The 22,276-nt window shown below is 38.3% G+C and overlaps 4 protein-coding genes and 1 long non-coding RNA gene across 7 annotated transcripts; 2 read left to right on the top strand and 3 right to left on the bottom strand.

Annotated features, from left to right (window-relative positions):
- Window positions 1-1,217: 1,217 nt before the first annotated feature.
- Window positions 1,218-2,559, top strand: LOC103840671. Its single transcript, XR_627702.3, has 2 exons — window positions 1,218-1,915; window positions 2,270-2,559. It is a non-coding gene; the product is annotated as an uncharacterized LOC103840671 (long non-coding RNA).
- A 312-nt stretch (window positions 2,560-2,871) lies between these two features.
- Window positions 2,872-10,180, bottom strand: LOC103840670. 2 transcript variants are annotated; one of them, XR_627701.3, is made up of 14 exons: window positions 10,003-10,180; window positions 9,867-9,928; window positions 9,730-9,795; window positions 9,593-9,668; window positions 9,433-9,503; window positions 9,233-9,334; window positions 9,078-9,167; window positions 8,884-8,958; window positions 4,045-4,077; window positions 3,832-3,903; window positions 3,637-3,705; window positions 3,423-3,544; window positions 3,217-3,309; window positions 2,872-3,112 (listed from the first exon to the last, which is right to left on the bottom strand). XR_627701.3 is itself a non-coding variant. In XM_009117185.3 (13 exons), exons 1-13 carry the CDS (start codon window positions 10,055-10,057, stop codon window positions 3,288-3,290), a joined length of 915 nt encoding a protein of 304 aa, XP_009115433.1. In that variant the 5' UTR covers window positions 10,058-10,180; the 3' UTR covers window positions 2,883-3,287. The 2 variants fall into 2 exon arrangements, 1 of the variants encoding a protein (XP_009115433.1); XM_009117185.3 differs by having other exon boundaries at window positions 2,883-3,309.
- LOC103840669 lies at window positions 4,136-8,874 on the bottom strand. Its single transcript, XM_033279816.1, has 3 exons — window positions 8,280-8,874; window positions 5,749-8,191; window positions 4,136-5,671 (listed from the first exon to the last, which is right to left on the bottom strand). The coding sequence occupies exons 1-3, from the start codon at window positions 8,282-8,284 to the stop codon at window positions 5,396-5,398; spliced, it is 2,724 nt and encodes a 907-aa protein (XP_033135707.1). The 5' UTR covers window positions 8,285-8,874; the 3' UTR covers window positions 4,136-5,395.
- LOC108869863 lies at window positions 4,452-5,073 on the top strand. The gene is made up of 2 exons (XM_018654816.2): window positions 4,452-4,669; window positions 4,745-5,073. The coding sequence occupies exons 1-2, from the start codon at window positions 4,520-4,522 to the stop codon at window positions 5,018-5,020; spliced, it is 426 nt and encodes a 141-aa protein (XP_018510332.2). The 5' UTR covers window positions 4,452-4,519; the 3' UTR covers window positions 5,021-5,073.
- Window positions 10,181-10,656: 476 nt separating the features above from the next.
- LOC103840668 (small subunit processome component 20 homolog) lies at window positions 10,657-22,167 on the bottom strand. 2 transcript variants are annotated; one of them, XM_009117183.3, is made up of 29 exons: window positions 21,571-22,167; window positions 21,359-21,490; window positions 21,058-21,215; window positions 20,878-20,922; window positions 20,411-20,489; window positions 20,242-20,315; window positions 20,044-20,150; window positions 19,771-19,950; window positions 19,412-19,615; window positions 19,159-19,336; window positions 19,002-19,079; window positions 18,609-18,922; window positions 18,327-18,519; window positions 17,986-18,244; window positions 17,569-17,899; window positions 17,296-17,476; window positions 17,079-17,219; window positions 16,730-16,979; window positions 16,248-16,655; window positions 15,721-16,181; window positions 15,500-15,636; window positions 15,235-15,416; window positions 14,766-15,155; window positions 14,536-14,661; window positions 14,344-14,409; window positions 12,504-14,266; window positions 12,127-12,436; window positions 11,776-11,994; window positions 10,657-11,708 (listed from the first exon to the last, which is right to left on the bottom strand). In XM_009117183.3, exons 1-29 carry the CDS (start codon window positions 21,637-21,639, stop codon window positions 10,806-10,808), a joined length of 7,938 nt encoding a protein of 2,645 aa, XP_009115431.1. In that variant the 5' UTR covers window positions 21,640-22,167; the 3' UTR covers window positions 10,657-10,805. The 2 variants fall into 2 exon arrangements, with proteins under 2 accessions (XP_009115431.1, XP_033135702.1); XM_033279811.1 differs by having other exon boundaries at window positions 19,771-20,150.
- Between the last annotated feature and the right edge of the window lie 109 nt (window positions 22,168-22,276).

The following is a 22,276-nucleotide window of genomic DNA, read 5'->3' as shown; positions in this document are numbered from 1 at the left end:
ACTCTCATTCATTACTTCTCAATTCTCATCCTCCTCCTCCTCTCTTGGCCATTCCGTCAGCAGCCGCAGAAGCAAATTTTACTGAGCTAGCCATTGTTGATTTCTTTAAGTCAAAAGATGCGGTCCTACCTCTATCTTCAAATCTAGATGATCTTTTTTGTCATATTACACTTCTGCAGCTGTAGGGTTATTAGAGGAAACTAAAACCCTTGAAGAAGGAGATTTTTTGAAGTCTCTCCCAACACTGACATTTTCGACGGAATCATGTGCTACTATGAGGTTATCTAGATGTGTGTTATGTCTTGAAGATTACGAGGCAGGTCGTGGTGCGAGTGCTGCCACAATGCGGACATGAGTTCCATGCTTTTTGCATCGACAAGTGGTTTCAGTTAGGCTCTGCTTGCCCTTCCTGCCACATCATCCCAGTTTAAATTATTACACACTTTTAATGTGTTAATCATTGAATATTATTCCCTCCATTCTTAAATATTTGGATGTTTTAGGTAGTATACACTTATTAAGAAAGTTACTTTTTATCTAAAAAATATCATTAAAATTATAAATTAACAACTATTCAACCAATTACAAAATAGAACTATTAAATTTGATTGACTACGATGACAAAAAAAAAGAAAAATTTGATTGACTACACAGTTTTGATAAACTTAAAATTACATATCTAGAACATCTTATATATTGAAACATAAAAATTCTTCTAAACATCTTATATTTTAGAACGGAAGGAGTAATATTTTTTATCGGTCCGGATTTGATGTTCTTTTGTCATATATATTAATGTCAAAATTTACAAAGAAGGTAATGTCTTGAATATTAATATTCTTTCAGTATTTTCACCTAGCAGGTAGTTTCTAAATTACCAAGAAGGCCACATTTTATGTCAGGGTCAACTAAACTCACATGCACACCCTTAATTCGACTTGCGTCTGTAAAATTATTTCATCTTCCTTTTCAGTCTCCTGGTAGACTGGTTCTTTATACTAACGCCATCCATATCGAAGATCTCTCAAGTTTTTAACAATTGATTTCATCTTCCCTTTCAGTGTCGTAGTTGGTTGGAATCATCCACATTATAGATCTCTCAAGTTTTCGACAGATTTGTTTTATTAAAATATTATTGCTTTTCATGAAAAACTCTTATTTGAAAGACTCGAATAGGGATGTCTCGAGTGTCTCAAACTATATTTTATCTTAGACTACAATTACCGGGGACTCTAAAAAGGGGTTTTAACATAAATGACCCATTTAAATAAATGAAAACAAAATTAAAAGGGAATAAACGATCCTTAACTAAGACCATCTCGAATGGCTTACTCTATTTTTAACTCTAAAATAGAGTAATTTTATAATAGAGTTTGAGTTTACTCTAATGGTACTCTATTTTAGAGTAGAAAATAGAGTGATAAACAAAAAAAAAATAAATTATTCTATATTTAGAGTAAATCTATTTTTTACTCTATTATAGAGTGAGAAATAGAGTACCATTAGAGCATTTTTTACTTTAAACTCTATTTTAGAGTGAAAAATAGAGTGTGGTTGGAGATGCTCTAAGGTATTTGGGAACCGCTTTTTTGTGGGTTTGTTAAACCACGTGTCAGCCATAAAACGTTTTGAATTTTCGATTTTATTTTTTGTTTTCTTTCTTTCTCTTCTTTTTGGTTTTTTCTCAGTCTCGTCTTCTCCACCAACAAGGCCATCAAAACGACGAAAGACGATGACGCTACCGATGACGCTAACGGCGTCGATTTCGTCTTCTCTCTTCTTCTCCGACAGAACACCGGTCGAAACCACAACGGAGATCGACTCTCTCGGTCCTCATCACGGCGTCGATTGCGTCTTCTCTCTTCTTCTCCGTCAGAAGACCGATCGATTCAACTTCGAGAACACTTCACAAGAGGTAAATGTTTCAAACTATGGCTCTGTATTTTAGCTAAATAACTCAGTTAGTTAGTTCAGATTGAAATTGGTAAATCAAGCGGTTGAGTTTGTATTTAAATTGTCTGAGTAATTAGTGTGAACTTGTCTGTGTCATCTAGGTTTCATCTGTGTCATGTTCTGTTTTTCATCTACGTTTTATGTTATGTCTAATTCCCATGTATGTTTCAAGTTTATGTGATCTGTTCTGTTATATTATAAAACTAGTTTATGTGAAATGTGAAATTGCTTTGATATGTGTCTCTCTCAGTGAAATTGTAATGTCTTTATATAATTGAAATGTTGATATTGTGAGTTGCTTTGTTTACATGTGCAGTGAGACAAAGAGAAAAAGCCATTTGATGTCACAAGAGAGGTCAAGAGAAGTCACGGGTTTTGTAAGCATGTGTGTGTGTGTCAAGAGAAGTCACGAGTTTTGTAAGCAATCAGTATGTGTTTGTATGTGTCGAGTGTTTGTGTGTAACGAGTGTTTGTATCTGTCACAAGTGTTTGTGAGTGTTTGTATGTGTCATGGGTGTTGTTTGTGTCAGTCGGGTATGTATTCAAGAGCAAAACACAAGTCACAAAGCATTGCATTATATAAAAGAGAGACATTGTAAAACACAAGTCACACAGCTTATTCTCTTCTCCTTGATCACAAAGCCATTCTCAACATTGTAAAACACAAGTCACAAAACACTCGTTCTCTCCATTCTTCTCTTCTCAACACACAAGTCACAAAGCCATTCTCAACTTTCTTCTCTTCTCTTTGATCGCAAAACACACGTCACAAAGCCATTCTCAACTTTCTTCTTTTCTCCTTGATCTCGTGGAATCCATGTTTAAATTTTCTTTTTTCCTATGTTTTATATGTTTTATTTAATATATAACTTTTATGTTAAAAAAAAATTTAAGAAGCTTTATTTAAGAAACTACCAATGGAGCACACATTCTAAAAGTTTCTTAACTATGATCCTTAAGTACAATCAAAGTACAATTAATTCATTAAAAATATATTTAGAAACCCATATGGGGTAATAGGGATAAACATGCCCTTAACTGGACTTGTATTACATAATTCCCAACATCACCTTTATTTTAATTGTTTCAAAAGTCCAAAACCGGAAGCAGCACATGTCCACCATCCCAATAAACAAACTCTCCAAGTTCAAGGAAATACCTCCAAAGTATAAACCAGAATATCATTAAGACCCAAGTGTGGCGTGAGGGGTAACAAACCAAGCCAATGAATAATTAATGAGAGCTTTCTACGGCTCACGATACCATTATGTGTAAGTTAAGAGTTTGTTTTTATATACATCCCGCAAGCCAACCGCCATCAAGAAACTTCCACATCAATACCTAGCTGAACCAACCCTGCATTCACATGTCCTTTGTCACAACTCTCTCTCTCTCTCTATAAATATATATATGTATTAAAAAATTCACCAGAGAGATACAGAACATAATGCTTTGTAAATTCATCAAACCTGGATAACAATGGCCTCGACTTGTCATTAGACTTAGTTATACCAATAATTTTCACCGTGGTTGCTCCTCCCTCCTCTGTGCCATTGCTTCCAAGCAGTTCTTCAGCAAAGTTTTTCAGCCCCTGAAAAAGAATGGTCAAAACATAGTCAATCAGTAAAGAAGAAGTTTCCCTTTTAACTCGTTTAATTTAAAAGTCAAATTAGAAAAGACCACCTTGGTTTCAACATCAGCAAGCAAATTACGAGCTTTCTGGTTCACAGGAAGTTGAAGTTGAAGCTGCTCCTGAAAGATTGAAGTTTGCATGCAGAAGTTAATTACAAAAGAAGATAAAAGGGAATATTACACTAACGCAAAAAGGATATTAATATAGACATATAGAGGTATCAATTTGATTTAAGAGAAGCATACCATGTCAGGCAGTTTTGTGCTCTTGCCTCCAAAATAGTTATACAAGTGTAGCATGCAAACATTTGTGACATCCTGCCACCAGAAACATAACAGCACTGAGTCACCAATTCGTGGGTGGTACAATTGAAGAAACCATGATAATGACAAATGATTTGATTTTCAAGCTAATAAGACTTCATGTAGTTCACAGCTGAAAGAGGGTGGAACATGTACCTGCTTGTATTCCAGTGTGTCCAACTTCCCATCCTGCAAATATAGTTTTACACGACAATAATAGGGAGAGAGATAAATCAAGGGAATAAAATAGGAAAATTGTTACGCAGCTACACAGACTATGCAGCATCACATGGCCAACCATCCAGAGTAAACAAATGTATCGAAACCTACACGAAGTATATGTCGCACATAACGACATGTGATGATTAGCAAAAAATTATGTGTTTAACATCACAAACCCAGTTAACCTCGTCGGAACCCGGTTAATCTCTTCGGAACAGTAAAACCGAACCCGATTTACCCAGTTTTTAAAAAAAACCCGACCCACCCTTAATTAACCATAAACCCGACCCAGATTTAACCTAAATCTAAAATCTGGTCTCTCAGACCTTTATCTCCTTCTCGCAACAAGAAAAAGAAACAGAGGCTACTGAGTTACAAGAGGAAGACGAAGACCCGAGAGTGTGAGACGATGACTTACAACGCTGAATCTTCGAGTTTTAGGCGGAGCAGATCTATTGGAGGCAGAAGAATGTGTGACTGTGGGTTGCCCGCCAAGATTTTCACTGCGTGGACAAATAAGAATCCTGGGCGAAAATTTTTTGGTTGTGAACTGTATAAGGTACACAATTCTTCTGCTCACAATTGGTTACTATTTTTTTTGGAGTGAGTACATCTTGTATGTATTTGGGTATAGGAAATGGGCAATGAACACTGCAAATTCTTTGAATGGTTCGATGAAGGAGAAGTCACTGGGTGGCCAAAAAGAGCGTTGATTGAAGCTAGAGATGAAATTAGAGAGAAAAGAAGAGTGATCAATGAACTGAGAAATAGAAATTTGGAACTTTCTATGGAATTGGAGAAGAAAGAGGCTGCAAAATCAAATGGAAGTGAAGATGAGATGAAACGTTTGAACCCCAACCTTGGATGGAAGAATAAGTTTCTGAAACTGTGTTGTATTATTAGTGATTAAGAGTGTTGAGTCTTCTGTTTCTTTTCCTTTCTAAAGACTAGTTATGTGATGAATGAGTCTTATGTTTCTAAAAAAACTGGTTATGTAATGAATGATGAATGTGTAATGTGATGATATTTTGTGCTAGTATTGAGATGTTTTACACTTATAAGAAGCTTAGAATGACAAACTATAATCATAAACTAGAAGTAGATAAACCAGTTCAAAATGGAATACATAGTTGAAGTTTAAACATTACATCATCGTTAACATGATAGAACATGAAAAAAGAAGCTTTCCGAGGACATGTTAAAACATGTAAAACAATCCTAATAAGGTACCCGAGAACATGTTACCACATGTAAATTGTTTTTCAAAAAAAGGATAAACCTCCCTTCAACCGAAAAGCAAAGCTGCCAAGCGACTGCTTCTTCTGAGGTTTCGTTGTGGTGCTTGGTTTCCTTGGCTTGGTTGGCTTGGCTGAGGTGCAGTAGAAGAAATAAACTCAACTTCTACTTGATCTTCCATTTGAGCTGCCAAATCAGCTTCCATTTCAGCTGTTTCCTGAGCTTCATCGTTTGCTTCATCTTGACCATTCCTTGCAGCTGCTTCTTCAGCATCTTCTTCACATTGCTTACTTAGCCATCTTCGTTTTTTCCTGGTCTCCGGAGACTGTCGAAAGACAAAGAAAAACTCAATAAGCGCAGACATAATCAGCATAAAACACACTTAAGAAAATAAGATCATACCTCAGTGGGGCATGTCCTTGAGTTATGACCTTTCTCACTGCAAATACCACAGTGTGGTACCCTTCCTTTGCGACCAACCCTCTTTTTTGAGGGTGACTCATGTACTCCTTTGATCCTAGCTTTTCCCTTAGGTCTTCCTGGAGGACGTTTGTAAGGTGGTCCAACAATGCGTCCTCCTCCACACTCAGCCCAAAATTTTGGTCCATTGACCGGCTTCAAATCTCTTCGATAAGTCTCTCTCCATTTCTCGGTCGTGTAGTAATCAGATATGTAGTCTTCAACCAAGCCTGTGTTCTCCCTGATCGCACACACAGCATGACGACATGGAATCCCAGTTAGATCCCACTTTCTACACGCACATGTCCTCTTGTGCAATTTCACCGAGTATCCATTAGTTCCCTCAACAACCTCATACCTCCCACCAGTGCTAGAGACAGAACGACAGTGTTGAGCTTCATCACACGACTTCTCAACCTCCTTTCTTGCTTTCTTAGTATGCCTTGCAGGTTCCTTACGAGCTTGTTCAAAGCGGTTGGCAATCCTTTGCATTGCATCTCTCCTTATCAGCTCTAACATCTGGACAAAAGGTTTCTTCCGTGCCACCTTTAGAGTCCTATTAAAGGACTCTGTCAAGTTGTTGTGTGTGTCTGCACAACAGCAACCAATCCTAAAAAACGCCCTACACCAAGTCCGGTGGTCTCTCTTAAGGAGCTCATCACATGCCAATGGGTCAAACTCTCTAAATGCAGCTAAATTTTGCTTGAAATCAGCTTCATTGTAGCTGCTTGCGACCCTCCAAAACATTGGCTTCAGTGTGTCTGACTTGTGCAGTTTCTTCAGATTGGCGTAGATATGTCTTGCACAAGCCCGATGCTCTGCCTTTGGCAACTCAGTAGCAACACCGTGGATCAAACTTCTGTGCATATCAGATATTATTGTGATCTCATCGCCTTCACCCAAGTCCAAGTCGACCTTGACTTTGTGGATAAACCACTCCCAATTATCATTATTTTCAGAAGAAACTACAGCCCACGCTATCGGGTATATCTGGTTATTAGGATCCCTTCCAATAGCAGTTAATATCATTCCCTGCATTGAGTGCTTCAGAAACGTACCGTCCAAACCAATAACTGGTCTGCAGTGTTGCTTCCATGAAGTCTTTAGAGCCGCAAAGCATAAGTACATTTGTGAAAATGCTTCACTTCCATCTTCTCTACGAGTTGTGTTGATCTCCACAGTAGTGTTTTTGTTGGTCCTCTTGATTTCATGCTCGTAGTCTCTAAGTCTTGCAAATTGTTCATCAGTTTCAGCTTGCAACTTATCGAAAATCAGTCTTCTAGCAACTTGTGACTGAGCAGGCGAGATGATAATGTTGTATCTCCTTTTCATTTCATCTTTGATCTCCGGTGCACTCATCTCTGGATCTCGCCTTATATCTTCAAGAAACAAATCAGCAACAACAGGGCTCTTGATAAGCTTGCACCGCCCCACAGGATGACATTGATGCTCATCTTCATATACCTTAACCATCCATTTGCCAATAGGTTCTTCAACAGAGCAATATATCCTCCATCCACAATTCTTTTCACCACACTTTGCACCAAGCTTAGTCTTTTCCCATCTATCAAATACCACATTACGCCCAGTCTTCAGGATGTATCTTATGACATTCTTCTTAAATTCTGACCCACTGCTGAAGAGCTGTCTCAAGCTGAACACTCCATCCGGTAAACCCCTTTGCACTAATCTCTCAGCTTGTTCTTCTTCATCACCAGATGAATCGTCTGTAGCAGGGTACACCTCATCTTCGTCTGGTATCTGTTCCTCATAGTTCACATTGTCGATGTCTACTATATCCTCTTCAACAACTTCCGCCTCATCATTCGATTCTGAAGATTCTGACAAGGCATCTTCTGAACACTTCTCATCATCCGAGTCGTCTGCAAGAGGATCATACAAAGTGTCTAACGCCTCATCTTCATCTTCATCAAACATCAAACCCGTCTCAGAATTCTTTTCAGCCAGCTTTTCACAGAGCTTCTCACACTGTTTTTCAGCTCTATCATGCAGACCCTCTTCTTCTGGTTCAACGTTCATACCCCTTTCTTGAACTCCAACATTCGTGCTACCTTCTTCAGCTAGAACAACCCTATCTCTCTCTACATAGATGTCGAGCTCCTTGTACCAACGCGCTGAAGATTCCATTCTCTTCTTATTGGCTTCGACATTTTCAAATAAAGGTTTCCTATCTTCCAACTCATGGAATGGTAGCTTGAACCACAACTTCCCAATCACAATCCTTTTCTCAAACATCTTCATTACCAAGTTCGTGAAAAGAGAATCCGCATCCAACTCGAACTCGTCGACGGTTCCATCTACATAACACAATCCACCTTCATCTTTAAACCGACCAGAGTGAAAGCATTTCACTTTCACCGAGACACTACATCAGAAAGAACAAAGATACTTTAGAACCTCAAATCCGACATATTGCAAACCCAGAAATCAACCATTTAAATTCAAAGAAATACCTCATCTCGACTTGATTCTTCACCGATTCACTCTTCTCTTGCGAATTTAGCCACAAAATCCACTTCTTTTGCACTTGTTCGTTCTCTCTCTCTCACGATTCGAAGAACGGGGAAAGTTGAGTTCTTGATTCGATTTCTTCTTTTCTCATTTTAATGGGCTTCTAAATTGCAGAATTGGGCTAGATTTAGGTTAAATCTGGGTCGGGTTTATGGTTAATTAAGGGTGGGTCGGGTTTTTTTTAAAAACCGGGTAAATCGGGTTCGGTTTTACTGTTCCGAAGAGATTAACCAGGTTCCGACGAGGTTAAGTGGGTTTGTGATGTTAAACACATAATTTTTTGCTAATCATCACATGTCGTTATGTGCGACATATACTTCGTGTAGGTTTCAATACATTTGTTTACTCTGGATGGTTGGCCATGTGATGCTACATAGTCTGTGTAGCTGCGTAACAATTTTCCAATAAAATACTCCAAAGGAGAGAATTCTAATTCCTAATTTGAGCTCAAAGACTAAATGCAATCATTTTAGTTCACGATCCAAGAGAAACAAACTAATAATTTGCTCATGTGTGTCTTAAACAGAATGAAATTTAAAAACTCACCAGTCCACTAATCAAATTATTCAATGACGCCAAATCAATCTCAAGTGAGTTGATATCCTCACGAGCCAAGGTGACCTGTTCAGCATTAACCAAAAAAGAAACACATTTCGTTGGCCCAAGTCTGATTCAACATATTACAGATATATAGCAATGAAAGGGAATCATTCTTAGTGGTAGGAACTATAATCGTATACCTCGCTCTTGACTCCCTTGGAGAGATCAATCTGCTTTTCTACCTTATCATCCATACTCTGAATCTTTTGCGTTAAATGCCTTTTAGCAGCCTGAAAAACCAAACGATCATGGATCCAACCTTCATAAATCACCAGTAAGTAAAAAAAAAACTAACCGCGAGGGTCACGGAAACTTGCTCAAGATTCTTGGTCAAGTTAGCCACGGCAGTAGCCATGTTGGCTTTCGTCACGTACATAAGATCAGTAAACGCGAGTCCCTAACCAGTGTAAACAAAACACAAATATTTTCTACTTCCCCCTTTAAAAAAAATTGCTTACAAGAATGAAACCTAACATGATTGATGATTCATCTCACCTTCCACCACATGTAACCATATCCTAAAACTCCCAATACCGCAGCAGGTACAACAAGAGCTTGTAAGTTCGCTGCTCACACACACACAAAGGAGAAAGAAACAAACGTGATGAGCAAGAAACACTAAAAGCTTTCCTGATACAACTACATACATACATACCCCCAGAAACTCCATCCATGACCGTTATCTGCCGCGCTGAAGCTAACTGCCTAACCTCCATGGCCAATCTACGAACCTTCAAATCATCACCAATCAATTAAGATTCCTCTCATCAAAAACATGAGCTACCAAAGTACCTGAGAAGCTACGGCGTCGGAATCATCATAATCTCCCTCGGATCTCTCCATACCTTTCACCAGAGACTATCGAAACAACAAATCATTAATTCAAATTTTTCCAAGGAGAGTAAAAAAGAAATAAGTTGAGAGAGTACCTGCAATTCACCCAATATATCCGATAATTTGCCGTTCTTCATCATGATCGTACCAGTATAGCCTTGTTATTCGGAATCACACATTTAGTGGTGGCGAGGAAGGTAGCATTGAAGGGAGAAAAGCGAGTGAAAATACCTGCTCCGGCTAAGATTAAGATCCTCGATAAGCTTACTCCGGCTTGCATCGCCATTGCTCTGACTGTTTTACTCCGACGCCGCCGCAGCTTTCCGTCTGTAATCGAATATATATGTAGGTATCTATACTATTAAGATATTCTTTTTTCGAGTTTACTTGTGAAAACGTCGTCGTCTCTTGGTCAATTTCAACCGCCTTTAACTCGAATCCAGCTTCTAACGCAATTTGAAATTGGACAGAAGAATGGTTCAACCGGTCAAACCGCTCGGTCCGGCTTTCAAAATGCTAATATATTAATTCTATTTTGGGCAATTCTCTCAAATAGTTTATTTTTTATTTTGAAAATTTTAATATTTATTTTTTATTATTTAAAATTTAAACTCTATCCCCAAAACCCAACTCTAAACCTTAAGTTCATTTTAGTTAATCTTAGAGTAAAAACACATCTTTACTTTTTAATAAAATTTATTTTAGTTATTTTTTTTATTAAATGCTATTATTGTGACAAAAACTTAAAAATAGCTGTTTTAGAAAATTTATCATTCTTATTATTTATAGATCATGAAATTATAGTAGATATTAATTACATTGTTATTTATTTGAATTTTGAGTTTAACATTTTAAATAAAATTCTAAACCAAAATAAAAAAAATATTAAGTTGAAAATCTATCAGATAAAACTGAAAAAAGAATCACAAATGGTTGAGAAAATACTACATATAGTCTAATGATCTTTGATGTTATTTGATGATAAACTTATTAAATAATTAAGTTAACGATGGCTTAAATATGGTTATGGGAGCTCAAGAGCGTGACCATCTATCCATTTTACTCCTCATCATCCTCCTCTTCTTGTTAGCCTTGTTCTTCGAAGCTACCTTCAGTTTCCTCTTTGCGTTCCTCTCAGGGTTCACCACCGCCATTTCCTTCTCTTCTCGCCTCCTCTTCTGCCTTTTCACTTCCAAACTCTTTTTGATTTCGCTGTAAACTTTCACAAACATCTGAACGCCTAAGCTCTTGTCTCTTATACCGTCTCTCACCTCTTCAGCTAGCTGTTCCAACTCGTCTGTGATGACTTTCCCTGTAAACCCTTGGCAAACTTTGTATAAAGGAAGCAGAATCCTGAAGGCGTATAGGCGACACTCTTCCTGATTCAAGTTTGAGGCAAACTCTTTACAAACGTTGAACACTATTCTCATCTGATGAGAGTCCACATCAAACGCAAGCTTCCCCATTCTTTTGAGTAAGCTTCCGACCAATACGTTTCTTACATCATCTTGGCCTTTCAGGTGGCCTGAACTAGTAAGAGCCAGAAAAGTAGACCTTACTTTCCCTGAATCAAATACTAGAAAGGCTTCCATGAACTTTGCTTGCTCATCACTGTCGAGACTTGACCAGTACTCATCATCTGTTTGTCCAATCATTGAATGAAGTCCAGTGACAGCAAAAACAAGATTCTCTCTGAGATAATCTTCTTCAGTGGTATCATTGTTTTTGTTGACGACTCTGTTGCGGTCCACCTTTAGCTTTAACTGGAAGCAAAGAGAAGCAGCTACCATGAAAAGGCTACTTGGCTTACCAAGAAGAGACTCAGCTTCCGTAGACTCGGGTAGGTTTTTGAAATAATAGTGCAAGAGTCGGCATGTTGTAGTTTGCAACCACTCATGTCGGTGCAACAACAACTTAAACACCATTGTCCAAACATCCTACAAAAATAAGAAGAAAAATTAGATCAAACATTAAATGATCATAACAACTTCTAAGAACATATACCTTAGAATCTTCACGAAAACATAAATGAGGAAACCGCGTGAGCATCTTCTCTATCATAATCAGAGAGTAATATGCTTCCTTCCATAAGGGAATACTACCTTCCTCAACAGTGTTTTGCAACTTTACAGCAGACTCTAAAATCGTTTTACCCTCTTTCAACAGTATACTGCATTTTTTCTCTGGAAACTTTTTCTCGGCTTCAATGAATAACCTCAATACCTGCACATGCATCCAAACAAATGAATTAACAGTTCATCAACTGCCGCAAGAAGCAACGCACATACTCCAAAAACAGCCAAGTTTGGTGACAATGTTACAAGCAATAAATACTTAATATGAAGCATTATGTACCTTTGCTCCTCTAACCCGTGAGTTCTCCTGCTTATACCAACCCAGAGAGAGCTTAAGACTGGACTTATAATTATTCATGCAGCCTATGAGAAGCTTCATCACATCACAAATCTTAGCCAGCAACTTTTGATCATTTTCTCTTTCCAAATGAAGAGCAAGCTCAATAAACAAGTTTTGAGACTGCTGGTCAACAACTGACTGGTGGCCTAGACAAGGTTTCGACTGCTTGCCAGGACTAGGATCTGGGAATTTATGGATAAGCTTTTGAAGAACGTCAAGAACTGCTTCTCTTCCAGTTGAATGTTCATAGCTGGAAGAAGATAAAACTCAGTTACTAATTGAAAAAGAAGAAATAAAGCTTTATTGCACATACATACCTCAGATTTTTCTGAAAAAAGTTAAAATGTCCTTCTAGGCGTTTCTCGGAAGATACATAATTGACCAAAAACTCTACCAGTATATCTCCACATTTATTGCGGATTGATTTATCCTGATGTGTTATCATCAACCTTGAAACCTGGTCGGCAATATCATATATCTTCGGAACTTTGAGCTTCTTTCTCACAATGGCCTTGAGAAGTGAAAGAGAAGCAACAGAGGAATCCGATTCCAGATCAGAAAACATACGGAACTGAATCAACATTTTCAACTCCTCAGATGATAACTTGAAGTTATCATTGCTGACAAGAGCTGTTAACAGCTTGAGGCATGACTGCACAAGAGGACTACTGGAACTCACTGCAGACTGAGCAATGGCTAACACTTTGGTTTTCACTTCACGTGCTTCAGACCTGAAGGAAGGCAGTTGAAGCCTTAACAATGCAGTGAAACATTTAACAGATGAAGACACAACATCTTCGTACACAGAGCTCAAACAACCAACAAGTAGTTTGACAAACGGATCCAGCTTCGACACCAGCTCTTCGTTAGTATTGTTGGGTTGGATTCTCTTCAGTCTGTTGTGCAATAAGTTCAAAGCAAACACCGTGATGAGATGTGGACATGACTTTGCACCAGAAGTGTCTTGAATACGTCTCGATTTCCTTTTCTTTTTGGATGGCCGGGAAGATATTTGACCTCTAAGACCACTCTTCTTGTTGTCGTTAACAAGGTGATATATAAAACAGAAAAGATGTCCTTGATCAACAGATGGATTCCCTTCAAGACCAATTGCAATATGCTTTAACATATCCTGAAGCGTTGATTTTAGCTTCGAAGTCATAGGCCCTTGCAGCTGTTTAGTGACAGGAGAAAGTAGCGTCAATGCATGGCTTCTGAACGTTACATTTTCAGCAATCAATCTCAGAGAATCAAGTGACTTGCGTTTTATCGTTTCTTTCTTCTTCTTCCTCTTATTCATTAAATCTTTCTTGTCCTCTTTCTGTTCATCAACATCTCCAAGGATATCGGCTTCCACCACATCAAGAAGATCTTCCAAACAATGATCCAACTTCCACCCAGTAGGACTTGGCAGGCACTTCGATAAGATGTGATTGACAGTGTACCCCAGCACATGCACCTCAGATCCTTTTGTTAATACAGAAACTAGCTTCTTAACGACAAGTTGCAAGTAATTCTCCAGGCCAAGCTCCTTCAAACAAGAAGCCAGAGCTTTTCTGGCTCCCTCACGTGTGCTCTCCATCGCGTCCCTCAAAAAATTGGAAAGTTTATTGACTAAAGAATCTATCTTTGAGTCCATTATCTCTTTGGGAAGTAGCTTTAGAACCTTCACAGCAGCTACATAGGCGTTGAAGTTAACGCCATCAGACTCAGAATCAAACAGCTTCGTTATCTTTGGATACAAGGTTTTGTCAAGGCAACCCCTAATCTCCTCGTGAGCCTCACCACCTTCTGCAAAGTGAAACTTGTCCAAGATCAAGCAGACGAGATCCAACAGACGCTTGCTCTTGTCGGTATGCTGCTTCATCTCTCGGAAACACCCCTTCAATAGAGCGTAGTACGAGGTCCAACTCATATGAGCAGACAGGGATGCAAGCGCTTCTTCGCATGCATCAAGGACATTTTCATCTTTACTATTTTGACCCTTTTTAACTCGACCTTTACTATCTTGACCTTTTCTTTCTTGTCCCTCAAGCAACATGTTGAAAAAGATTGAGACCAAGAGTTTTCTCACTACTCCCTGCAACAACCCAGCAGAGATTGGTCACAAGTCCATTGAAACTACAAAAATAGTGATCAAAGAATCAAAGAGATCACCTCAGGCAGACTGCTATCTTTGATCTCCTTGGCAAAACTGTTAATTGCCTTTGCTCTACGGTGTGCCTACAAGACATTCAAAAGAACAGTCATTGTAAGTTTTCCATCATCTTTCATAAGCTATAAGTTGATTCATCCTCACCACAACACAAATACAAACTGCTAAGGATCCATTCTGATAAAATGACATACCTGAATGTTAAAGACGTTTTTGAAGAAATCAAGGTCATCGTTCTCAGAGCACAAAGGTCTGAATGCAGAAAGATTCCCGGAATCTGGAAGTCTCATCACCATTTTGCGTATCAAAAGAATCTCCCCCTGCAGCAGAATAATTTGTTTATAAAAAAAAAAAATCTAAAACCATGAGCACCAGCATGGCAATAAAAATTCACTCATGCCAGACTTAGAAAGGGTCTTTGTACCTTTCCACATGAGATTCCGTTGTTTACTGCATCGCCAATGTGTTTCAAAATAAACTTATTCATAATCCACAACACGCGATCGCCTGTCCATCTTGCAACGGATTTTGAAACCTCTTTGCCAATGTCGGAGTGTGCTGAGGCCTCTTGGCAAAGTAAAGAGGCTGAAAATTCAATAAAAGTGCACAAGAGGTTACATGCACAATCCTTTAGCATAACTTCTTTTGATGTCATGTTGTATAGACTCTGTGAGAGAATGATCATCATGTGCTGCTCCGAGGATTCGTTAAGGAAATCCACATCAATCTTGGCATAAGCATCCATTATCGTTTCATAGTCAAGGTCATCAACTTTCATGGGTGAGGTTGCATTCATATCGCTTACGCATTTTGCCTGTAAGACAGACACAAACCAATAGTTTGTTACAATCTCAAACGCAAAAGATAAAAAAAGAAAGGAAGAAGACACTTACCACTCGATCTAGAGAAGAATCGATTTTCGCAAGGGACTCAAGAAGGTTACAAATGCATAATCGGACATCAGGTTTAGCGTCAACAAGCAGAAGAGAGACTGTATCTATAATTTTGTTAGTACTCTCACTCCCAAGCAACGATGTGATGTCTTGAATGGCTAGCAAAGCCTCACGATGAATATCTGTAAGACAATAAGACGGTTACACACACAAGACACGTGAATGTTATATAATTATTACCAAGAAATGAAAGGAGTAACCATACCAGAATATTTCACACGTTTGTCCAAGAAAGACAGCAAGATGTTCAAATACTTCATTACATGAGATTCATCTCTGATATGTTTCGACAATAGTTTAAGAATCTTGATCTCTCTTTCACCATGATACTTGAATGATTTCCTGATCACAATTCACAGTTTTTTCTTTAGAAGTAGAAACAAAGATGAAATTAACTAAGTCTGTTGATTTAGAAGAAACCCATACCTTCTCAAAATATCTCCACGAAAGAGAGAATGTAAGTTGTTAATCAGTGCGTCTATGTATGGGTTTAAGAATCCTTTGTTCATATGGTCATCGTCCTCCATGTCCTTCTCAAGGCTGAGCAGATTCTTTATGAAACTCAAGGCAGAGGACTTTATAGCTTCTGAAGCTGTGGTGACTGTTGGAATTGAGAAAATGTCTGGAACAAGAGACTCTTCCCGACATAAGAAGGTGACGAGATTGGGGCTTTTGCTCATTGACAAGAAGCATGTGAACAATGAGCTTGGTTTCTCACTGCTGGAACCCTCCTGCTTAAAACTCTTGATCAACGGATTCACCGCTGAAAAGAATAGGTCCCAGAACTCAGAGCCAAGATCACAATCCTCGTACTTTTTAAGAACACGAGCAATAATCTTCAGACATAAGGATCTCAACTCTTTAAACTGCTTTAGAGAAGTGCCAGCCTACACACACAAAAAGTGTCAAAACAATGTTTTGTTTAGATAAGCAACACCAAATAATAATTTTACCTGGTCGTGATTTGTTGAGACAATCTCTTTATCAATGTTGTTACTTTCTTCATCGATATTTGGAGCGTTGTTTACTAATAGCCGGACAACACATCCCATGAGAAAGTCTAGAAATGGTCGGACATGGAATACATCAAAGACTTCAAGTATGTGTTGGATGACATGAAGAAAACCAGATTTCATCTTCCAGGACAAGGTAGAAAGAGCATCCACGTTGATATATTTCGAGAACTTGGACCTTTGGAAATAATCCAGAGAGCTTTTACCGGAGCTCCAAAACAGGTCCGTTGCTTCATCTGATATAATGTTCAAAGGCTTCATCAACAATGCAAAGAAGAGGGAAAGTTCATTAACATCCAGCTGAGATATAAAGCCAAGAACTGCCTCCCTGTGACGAATACTTGTACGCTGACAACAACAACAACAACAAAAATGTAAGGAACTAAGTGAAGTAAACTAAAAGAAGTATGTAATATATGTACCTCACGCGACGCTGAATTTTTTAAACTCCTAACTTTTGGCATAATGATTCTAATTACAAGAGAAACAAAGTGAGATCTGTGAGCTTCCTCAATGTCCTTGGAGAAGTTCCAGTTCGTGAGCTCTTCTCTCAGTTTTTTAGACTTGATCAGATTCTCCAAACGATGGCGGTGTGGGAGTAAATAGTCATTCGACAGCACAAGGCACTCTAGGACACTCATTTGTATTTCAGCATCATTATCATCCAAGAACCTAGTAAAACAGTTTCCAAAGAACACAAACCAACATGCAGGAAGAGGTCAGTGATGATTTCCTTACTCCAACATATTCAAAAGAACATTTGGTGCCAACCTGTACTGCATAACGTCGTTTACAAATTGACTAACACGTGACGACCTCGGATTCTTCATCAGCTTCAGCAAAGCCAAAGACTGTTCCAGCAACCCCTTCCACTCCTTTCCTTTACAAGCTTCGCTGTTATACAGTCCGACCCTGCAACGTAGAGAGAAAGAGTTGATGATGACAACAGATGACGCAAATTACCTCAAAGATATAGAGACGTGATTACCTCAAAGGGTTTTCGGTCTTGTACCCCATAAATTTCAATAGCAGAGGGAGAATATCAGAGGTATGAGACTGAGCAACACTGGGAACTTTCTGTAAGGTCTTTAGCAACAGAGATACTACATCTGCAGTAGGCGTACCATTAAACCGCGGGGAGATGAATGCATTAAAACTCTCCATCAGACCTGCAGAATGAAAAAGGCAAACATCAGAACTGTACAAAAGATAGATAGATGAAATAATAATATAGACACAAAATAATCAGAGAAAAACCTACCAGTATGCTTCTGTGAAACGCTGTAGTTTCCATTCCCTCTATGAATGTGGAGTGCTTCAATTTTTAGTTGGCAGTGGCCCAAATAATGAACAAAACCATTCCACAGCGCGCTTGTGTGCTTCATCATAAGATCCGCAAGGCACTTAGATGCTGGTTCCCAAATTTCAGTAGATTCATTATTTGTATGAAACAACCCTATCATTCCATTGAATACAAGCGGCACATATGCATCATGTATCCTGTCATCAGCGAGATGCCGTACTGCATCCAAATCCTTTTTACTCCGTAATGTGGGACGAGACTCTCCAACTGTTTTCAGTATCTGAAGAACCTGGTGATGATAGATACTACTGTTAGTAAATCAATCAGGATTTGAGGGAAAGGCTTATGGAATACAGAACTAAAGATGTCACTCACATTCGTAGTGACATCATTCTTTTTAGAGGGAGACTTCTGGACCACTTCAGTTTTCAGCTTCTTCATTGGAGGAGGATGCTCTTCAACACAAGGGTCAGGAGACAAAGGTTCAAAATGGCACAAGATCCTTAGAGTCATAAGACGGACGTCTTTGTTCGGGTGACGCAAATTTTCACAAAATATGTCAAAGGCATCTTCAGCATTGTTTGCTTGTAGCTCTGGACATGGCTTAGAGATATCATCGTTTGCTAATTGAGGTCTGCAATTTCATAACCGAATCAGTGATGGTCGAACATGGATAAAAAGAAAACTGAATAAACCACCAGAACATACAAACTCACCTATACACAAAATCCAAATAGTCGGCTACGGGAGACAGCACTTGTACACATGACTTGTAACATTTAGCAAGAGACAAAACTTCCTCTACATCACTGTGGATGAGTCTTCCAGTAGAACGGATTTTGAGACATGACCTCAAGGCAGAACCAAGTAAGCTCTGCCACATTAGTTCCTGAGCACTAGAACCGCTGACTGAAAAACATTATGATAACTTCTAAGAAATGACCATGATCCAGAACATCAGTATAGTAACGTGTAAGTAGGCATGGCCAAACACTTACCAGCTGAGGCTGCCAACTGCTGTTTCAGAGTATTCTTGAAGCGAATCAGTAATGATGAATCCAATTTAAAATAGGGAAAACAATTGACAGCTCCCCAGACAGCAGCCAACTCAGCCTCATCAATTTGAGCTAATCCAGTATTCTCTATATTTATTTGAATCTTCTTAATCTTGTCTTCCAAGAAGACCTGAATACTCTCAAATGATCCATATACGATATCCACCTTGTCGTGACTAGTTTGCTGCTTCTTACACAATGATAGTAACAGAGGAATAACCTCCTCCGAAGACTCCGTAATCATATTGTTGATGCAGCTGTAACACATAAGTTAGTCACTAATGACATAAAGATCGGCAGATTTTAATGAGGTAATTGAAAAAAAAAGAGTCTTGCCTTAATATATTACAGGCAAAGACTTGCACTATTAATCCATCTTTCTTCTCTAGCAACCCCCGCAAGAAACTCACCAAACTGGGACGATTACGTGATCAATTACAAGCAAGATAAGAAAAGAGAATTTAGCATTGCAAAAAAATGTAAACAAAGATACCTTAAACTCTTCAACGAAAAAATGGGGGTCCATTGTGAAGCAATGGATTCCAGCTCATTGACATCACTGGGTATGTCAATGGTGCATAACATCAGTCCTAGAAATCTACTGAGAACATCAGAGGAATCCATAAAAGTTGGCACAATCTGGCTCACAAGTCCAACCAAATATCGGTAATCTGTTACACATTGACAAGGAGTTAAAATCGCAATACGATCGTGTTTTCATGCGTTCTTCATAAGAAATAACTCACCACAAGCTTTGAGACCTTTCCCAACCCTAACAGCTGAAGTAAGCAGTGTCAAGAGTCGGGTCAAATGAGCTGAGTTTTTGTTTTTGATTGATTCTTTTGTTTCTTTAAACAAGCAGTCCCACAGAACGGTTAATTCTTCTGCATTAGTTGCCTCGCATATTCTTTGCAAAGCTGAACTCACAGCTTCTACTGTACTACCAGAACCTGCAATGAGATACAACATCAAACCATGACCAACTAGTTTCTAAACTAATCACATGCACGTTATTGGAAATGGATATACTAGAGAGATATTTAGAAAACACACTAGACTTATAAAATAAGAAAATTCTAACATATGTTTAGAAAAGAGAACTTACCCTGAGGAAAATCATCACAAGAGGACAATGTTGAATCTTTCAGCAAGAAACTCAAAGCTTTCCCAGCTTTGGAATGGAGACTTTTCTCAGAAGCATCCCTGATCATAACATGATATAGTAGTCCAGCTCCTCCACATTTCTTCAGTGGGTCAGCAAGTTCAGAAATGATCCTCTTGATCCCTGTAACGTTCATGAGATAAGAATCAAATAGACTGTCCCTAATATAGACAAGGAGAAAACATAAAGAAATTAAAAAAAAAAGCAATTCATCACCTATCTCGCGTTGCTCATCCCGTGCAGTCCTCAACAAAAGTGCCATAGAACGTGACATCAATTCGTTGATAGATTCTTGGGGGTAGTACCTCAGCTCCAGTGTATCCCTACATCAAAAGAAAAAGAGAGAAATTTATAAACCCCCGAAGAAACCTACAGTGTAGGATCCAGTACCATTTACAGTACTAATCCACTTACCTGAGAACACGTTCGATGTCGCATATGAGATACTTCTGCAGGTTCATTACTATGTTGGACCATGATACGAATATCTTCACGTAAGTAAAGGACCAGAATATCAGCGAAAAATAATCTGTAATAGTAAGCATTGTTCTGAGTGTAAAACATGTTTGACATAAGCAAAAACCTGCTTAACAATATCTGGCTCTTTCTGACCACCCTTTTTCAGGAGTGTCACTAAGGAGTTAACAAGCCTTGGAAGGAAGCTAGACAAGAAATATACAGAAGGAATCGGTTAGAATATATAGACAAGAACTGATCAAAATGACCACAAACGAAGCAAGAGAAGGAAGGAGAATACAATTTTCTATAACATTCTGTAAACTATTTGCATCAGTTCATATATGTGAAAAGACTCTATATTGTCTAGTGTTCCATGAGTAATCTGCAGTCAGCTCAAAAAATATTTCAATGGATCTTCCAAAGCACTAACTTCCACTAAATTATATAATTTATACAACTCTGTATTCACTTTTCAGAGTATGCTAGGCACAAATATTTGGAATGCTATAAGAATACATAAGTGGCAATTTCAAAAACCATAAAAGAGTATTGAGCAGCTGAAAAGAGTAAATAAGTTTAATAAATACTCACGGAATAAAGCTGTCCAAGAGATCTCTCGATAAATCATCAATCAACCTACGCAAAAAAAAAAAGAAAGTAAGAAAGATATGATCTTTATACATCTACAGAGAAAAAGATATGTTCTTTTGTTCATGCTTATCTTGCTTGCATGCACTGGACTAAAGATATGAGTGTGGGAAGATAGCGTACTCGAGAAAGGCTCCCAGAGATAATCTTGCTTCCATATGTAATCCAGAGACAAGCTTTGAGAAGACTATTTCTTTTTGCGAGATGACCAACGGCAGAGTTTGAACAAAGGGGAACATCTCTTCATAGAATTTAGTAAAATGTTCTGTTGTATTCAGTTCCTGCATTTGACCAACCAAATTACATGTCTCTCTGAAATATATATACATGTGACCCTTAATACAACAAAGAAATTAAAGACTATATAGTAAGTAGGATACAACACTATAGAAGAAAGATTAAAACTTTGATCAGAGTAACATACCCTTAATTCTACGAGGCGATCCTTGAGAAAGGTGGAACCCTGTGAAGGCTCAGCCTTCACCTTCTCCAAGCTCTTAAAGACATTGACTACTTCTGTTTTAGTGTCTTCCATTTTCTCACCGACCTTCTTGAACTGCATGCATCCACACATAAAAACAATCTCAGTGAATTTTCTGAAACGGTAATTACAAGAAACAGAACGAGAAGACGAACCACAAATTTATTCGTTCCCTGAGAGTTGTTGAGCGACTTGACAGCCCTAGAATCAGCTGGAGTCGCCATGATCACGGCACTAAACCTTTTTAGGGTTTTGTTAGCTCCCTCGATGCCGAGCTCTTCTGATGAAGTCAAAACTCAGAAGAAGAGAGAAAGCCGCGCAGAGTTGGATGAGGAGGCAAAAGGTTTAGACCCTTTTTTCTCGATATTTATATACTACTAGTACTGTGTTATAAACAGTAAAAAAATTATTTCCATATATAATAACTAGGTCAAACGTACCGGGTAGATAGCCGGTTCTATTAAAGAATTGGAAACCCGATCAATTTTACCGCCAAATAATATTTGTAGTAATGGTAACCGACTGAGTTTCACAGTGCAACCAAAATCAATCCAAATTATTAAAATTATGGTTCGATTCAATTTAGTGCATTTGGGTTAAGTTAGAACCGAAACTGTGTGTTTGGTTATGTTGTTGGTCTTTAATTCAAAGTTTTTTGGTTCTCGGATTTTGAAATTGCCAGTTTTATATTTGAACAATGCATTGATAAAAAGGGTATGATTTAAGAAAATTGGTCAAGTGTTAGGGAATTAAGTTTCAGATCAAAATATTGTTGATCAAATATTAATACCTCATAAAGTATGTGTGTGCAAAAATTTATATTCTTACATACGAAAATGATTGAAAAAAAATAATAGAGTT

The sequence above is a fragment of the Brassica rapa genome, chromosome A09 (assembly GCF_000309985.2).
Source record: "Brassica rapa cultivar Chiifu-401-42 chromosome A09, CAAS_Brap_v3.01, whole genome shotgun sequence".
In the NCBI taxonomy this organism is placed as follows: Eukaryota; Viridiplantae; Streptophyta; class Magnoliopsida; order Brassicales; family Brassicaceae; genus Brassica; species Brassica rapa.
Note: the sequence above shows the minus strand (reverse complement) of the source record. Positions and strands in the feature narration are given on the sequence as shown.

What these genes read in the sequence shown, in the direction of transcription:
- LOC103840670 (XM_009117185.3), bottom strand. Translation starts at nt 10,057, where the DNA reads ATGGCGATGCAAGCCGGAGTAAGCTTATCGAGGATCTTAATCTTAGCC. An exon ending in ATATATTGGGTGAATTGCAG is followed by an intron (nt 9,796 to 9,866) that starts GTACTCTCTCAA and finishes TTGTTTCGATAG; the next exon opens with TCTCTGGTGAAAGGTATGGA. An exon ending in ATAATTTGATTAGTGGACTG is followed by an intron (nt 4,078 to 8,883) that starts GTGAGTTTTTAA and finishes CTATATTTGCAG; the next exon opens with GATGGGAAGTTGGACACACT.
- LOC108869863 (XM_018654816.2), top strand. Translation starts at nt 4,520, where the DNA reads ATGACTTACAACGCTGAATCTTCGAGTTTTAGGCGGAGCAGATCTATT. An exon ending in TTGGTTGTGAACTGTATAAG is followed by an intron (nt 4,670 to 4,744) that starts GTACACAATTCT and finishes ATTTGGGTATAG; the next exon opens with GAAATGGGCAATGAACACTG.
- LOC103840669 (XM_033279816.1), bottom strand. An exon ending in CAAGGACATGCCCCACTGAG is followed by an intron (nt 5,672 to 5,748) that starts GTATGATCTTAT and finishes GTCTTTCGACAG; the next exon opens with TCTCCGGAGACCAGGAAAAA.
- LOC103840668 (XM_033279811.1), bottom strand. Translation starts at nt 21,639, where the DNA reads ATGGCGACTCCAGCTGATTCTAGGGCTGTCAAGTCGCTCAACAACTCT. An exon ending in TTGTGATGATTTTCCTCAGG is followed by an intron (nt 19,616 to 19,770) that starts GTAAGTTCTCTT and finishes ATCTCATTGCAG; the next exon opens with GTTCTGGTAGTACAGTAGAA. An exon ending in TATTTGGATTTTGTGTATAG is followed by an intron (nt 18,245 to 18,326) that starts GTGAGTTTGTAT and finishes ATGAAATTGCAG; the next exon opens with ACCTCAATTAGCAAACGATG.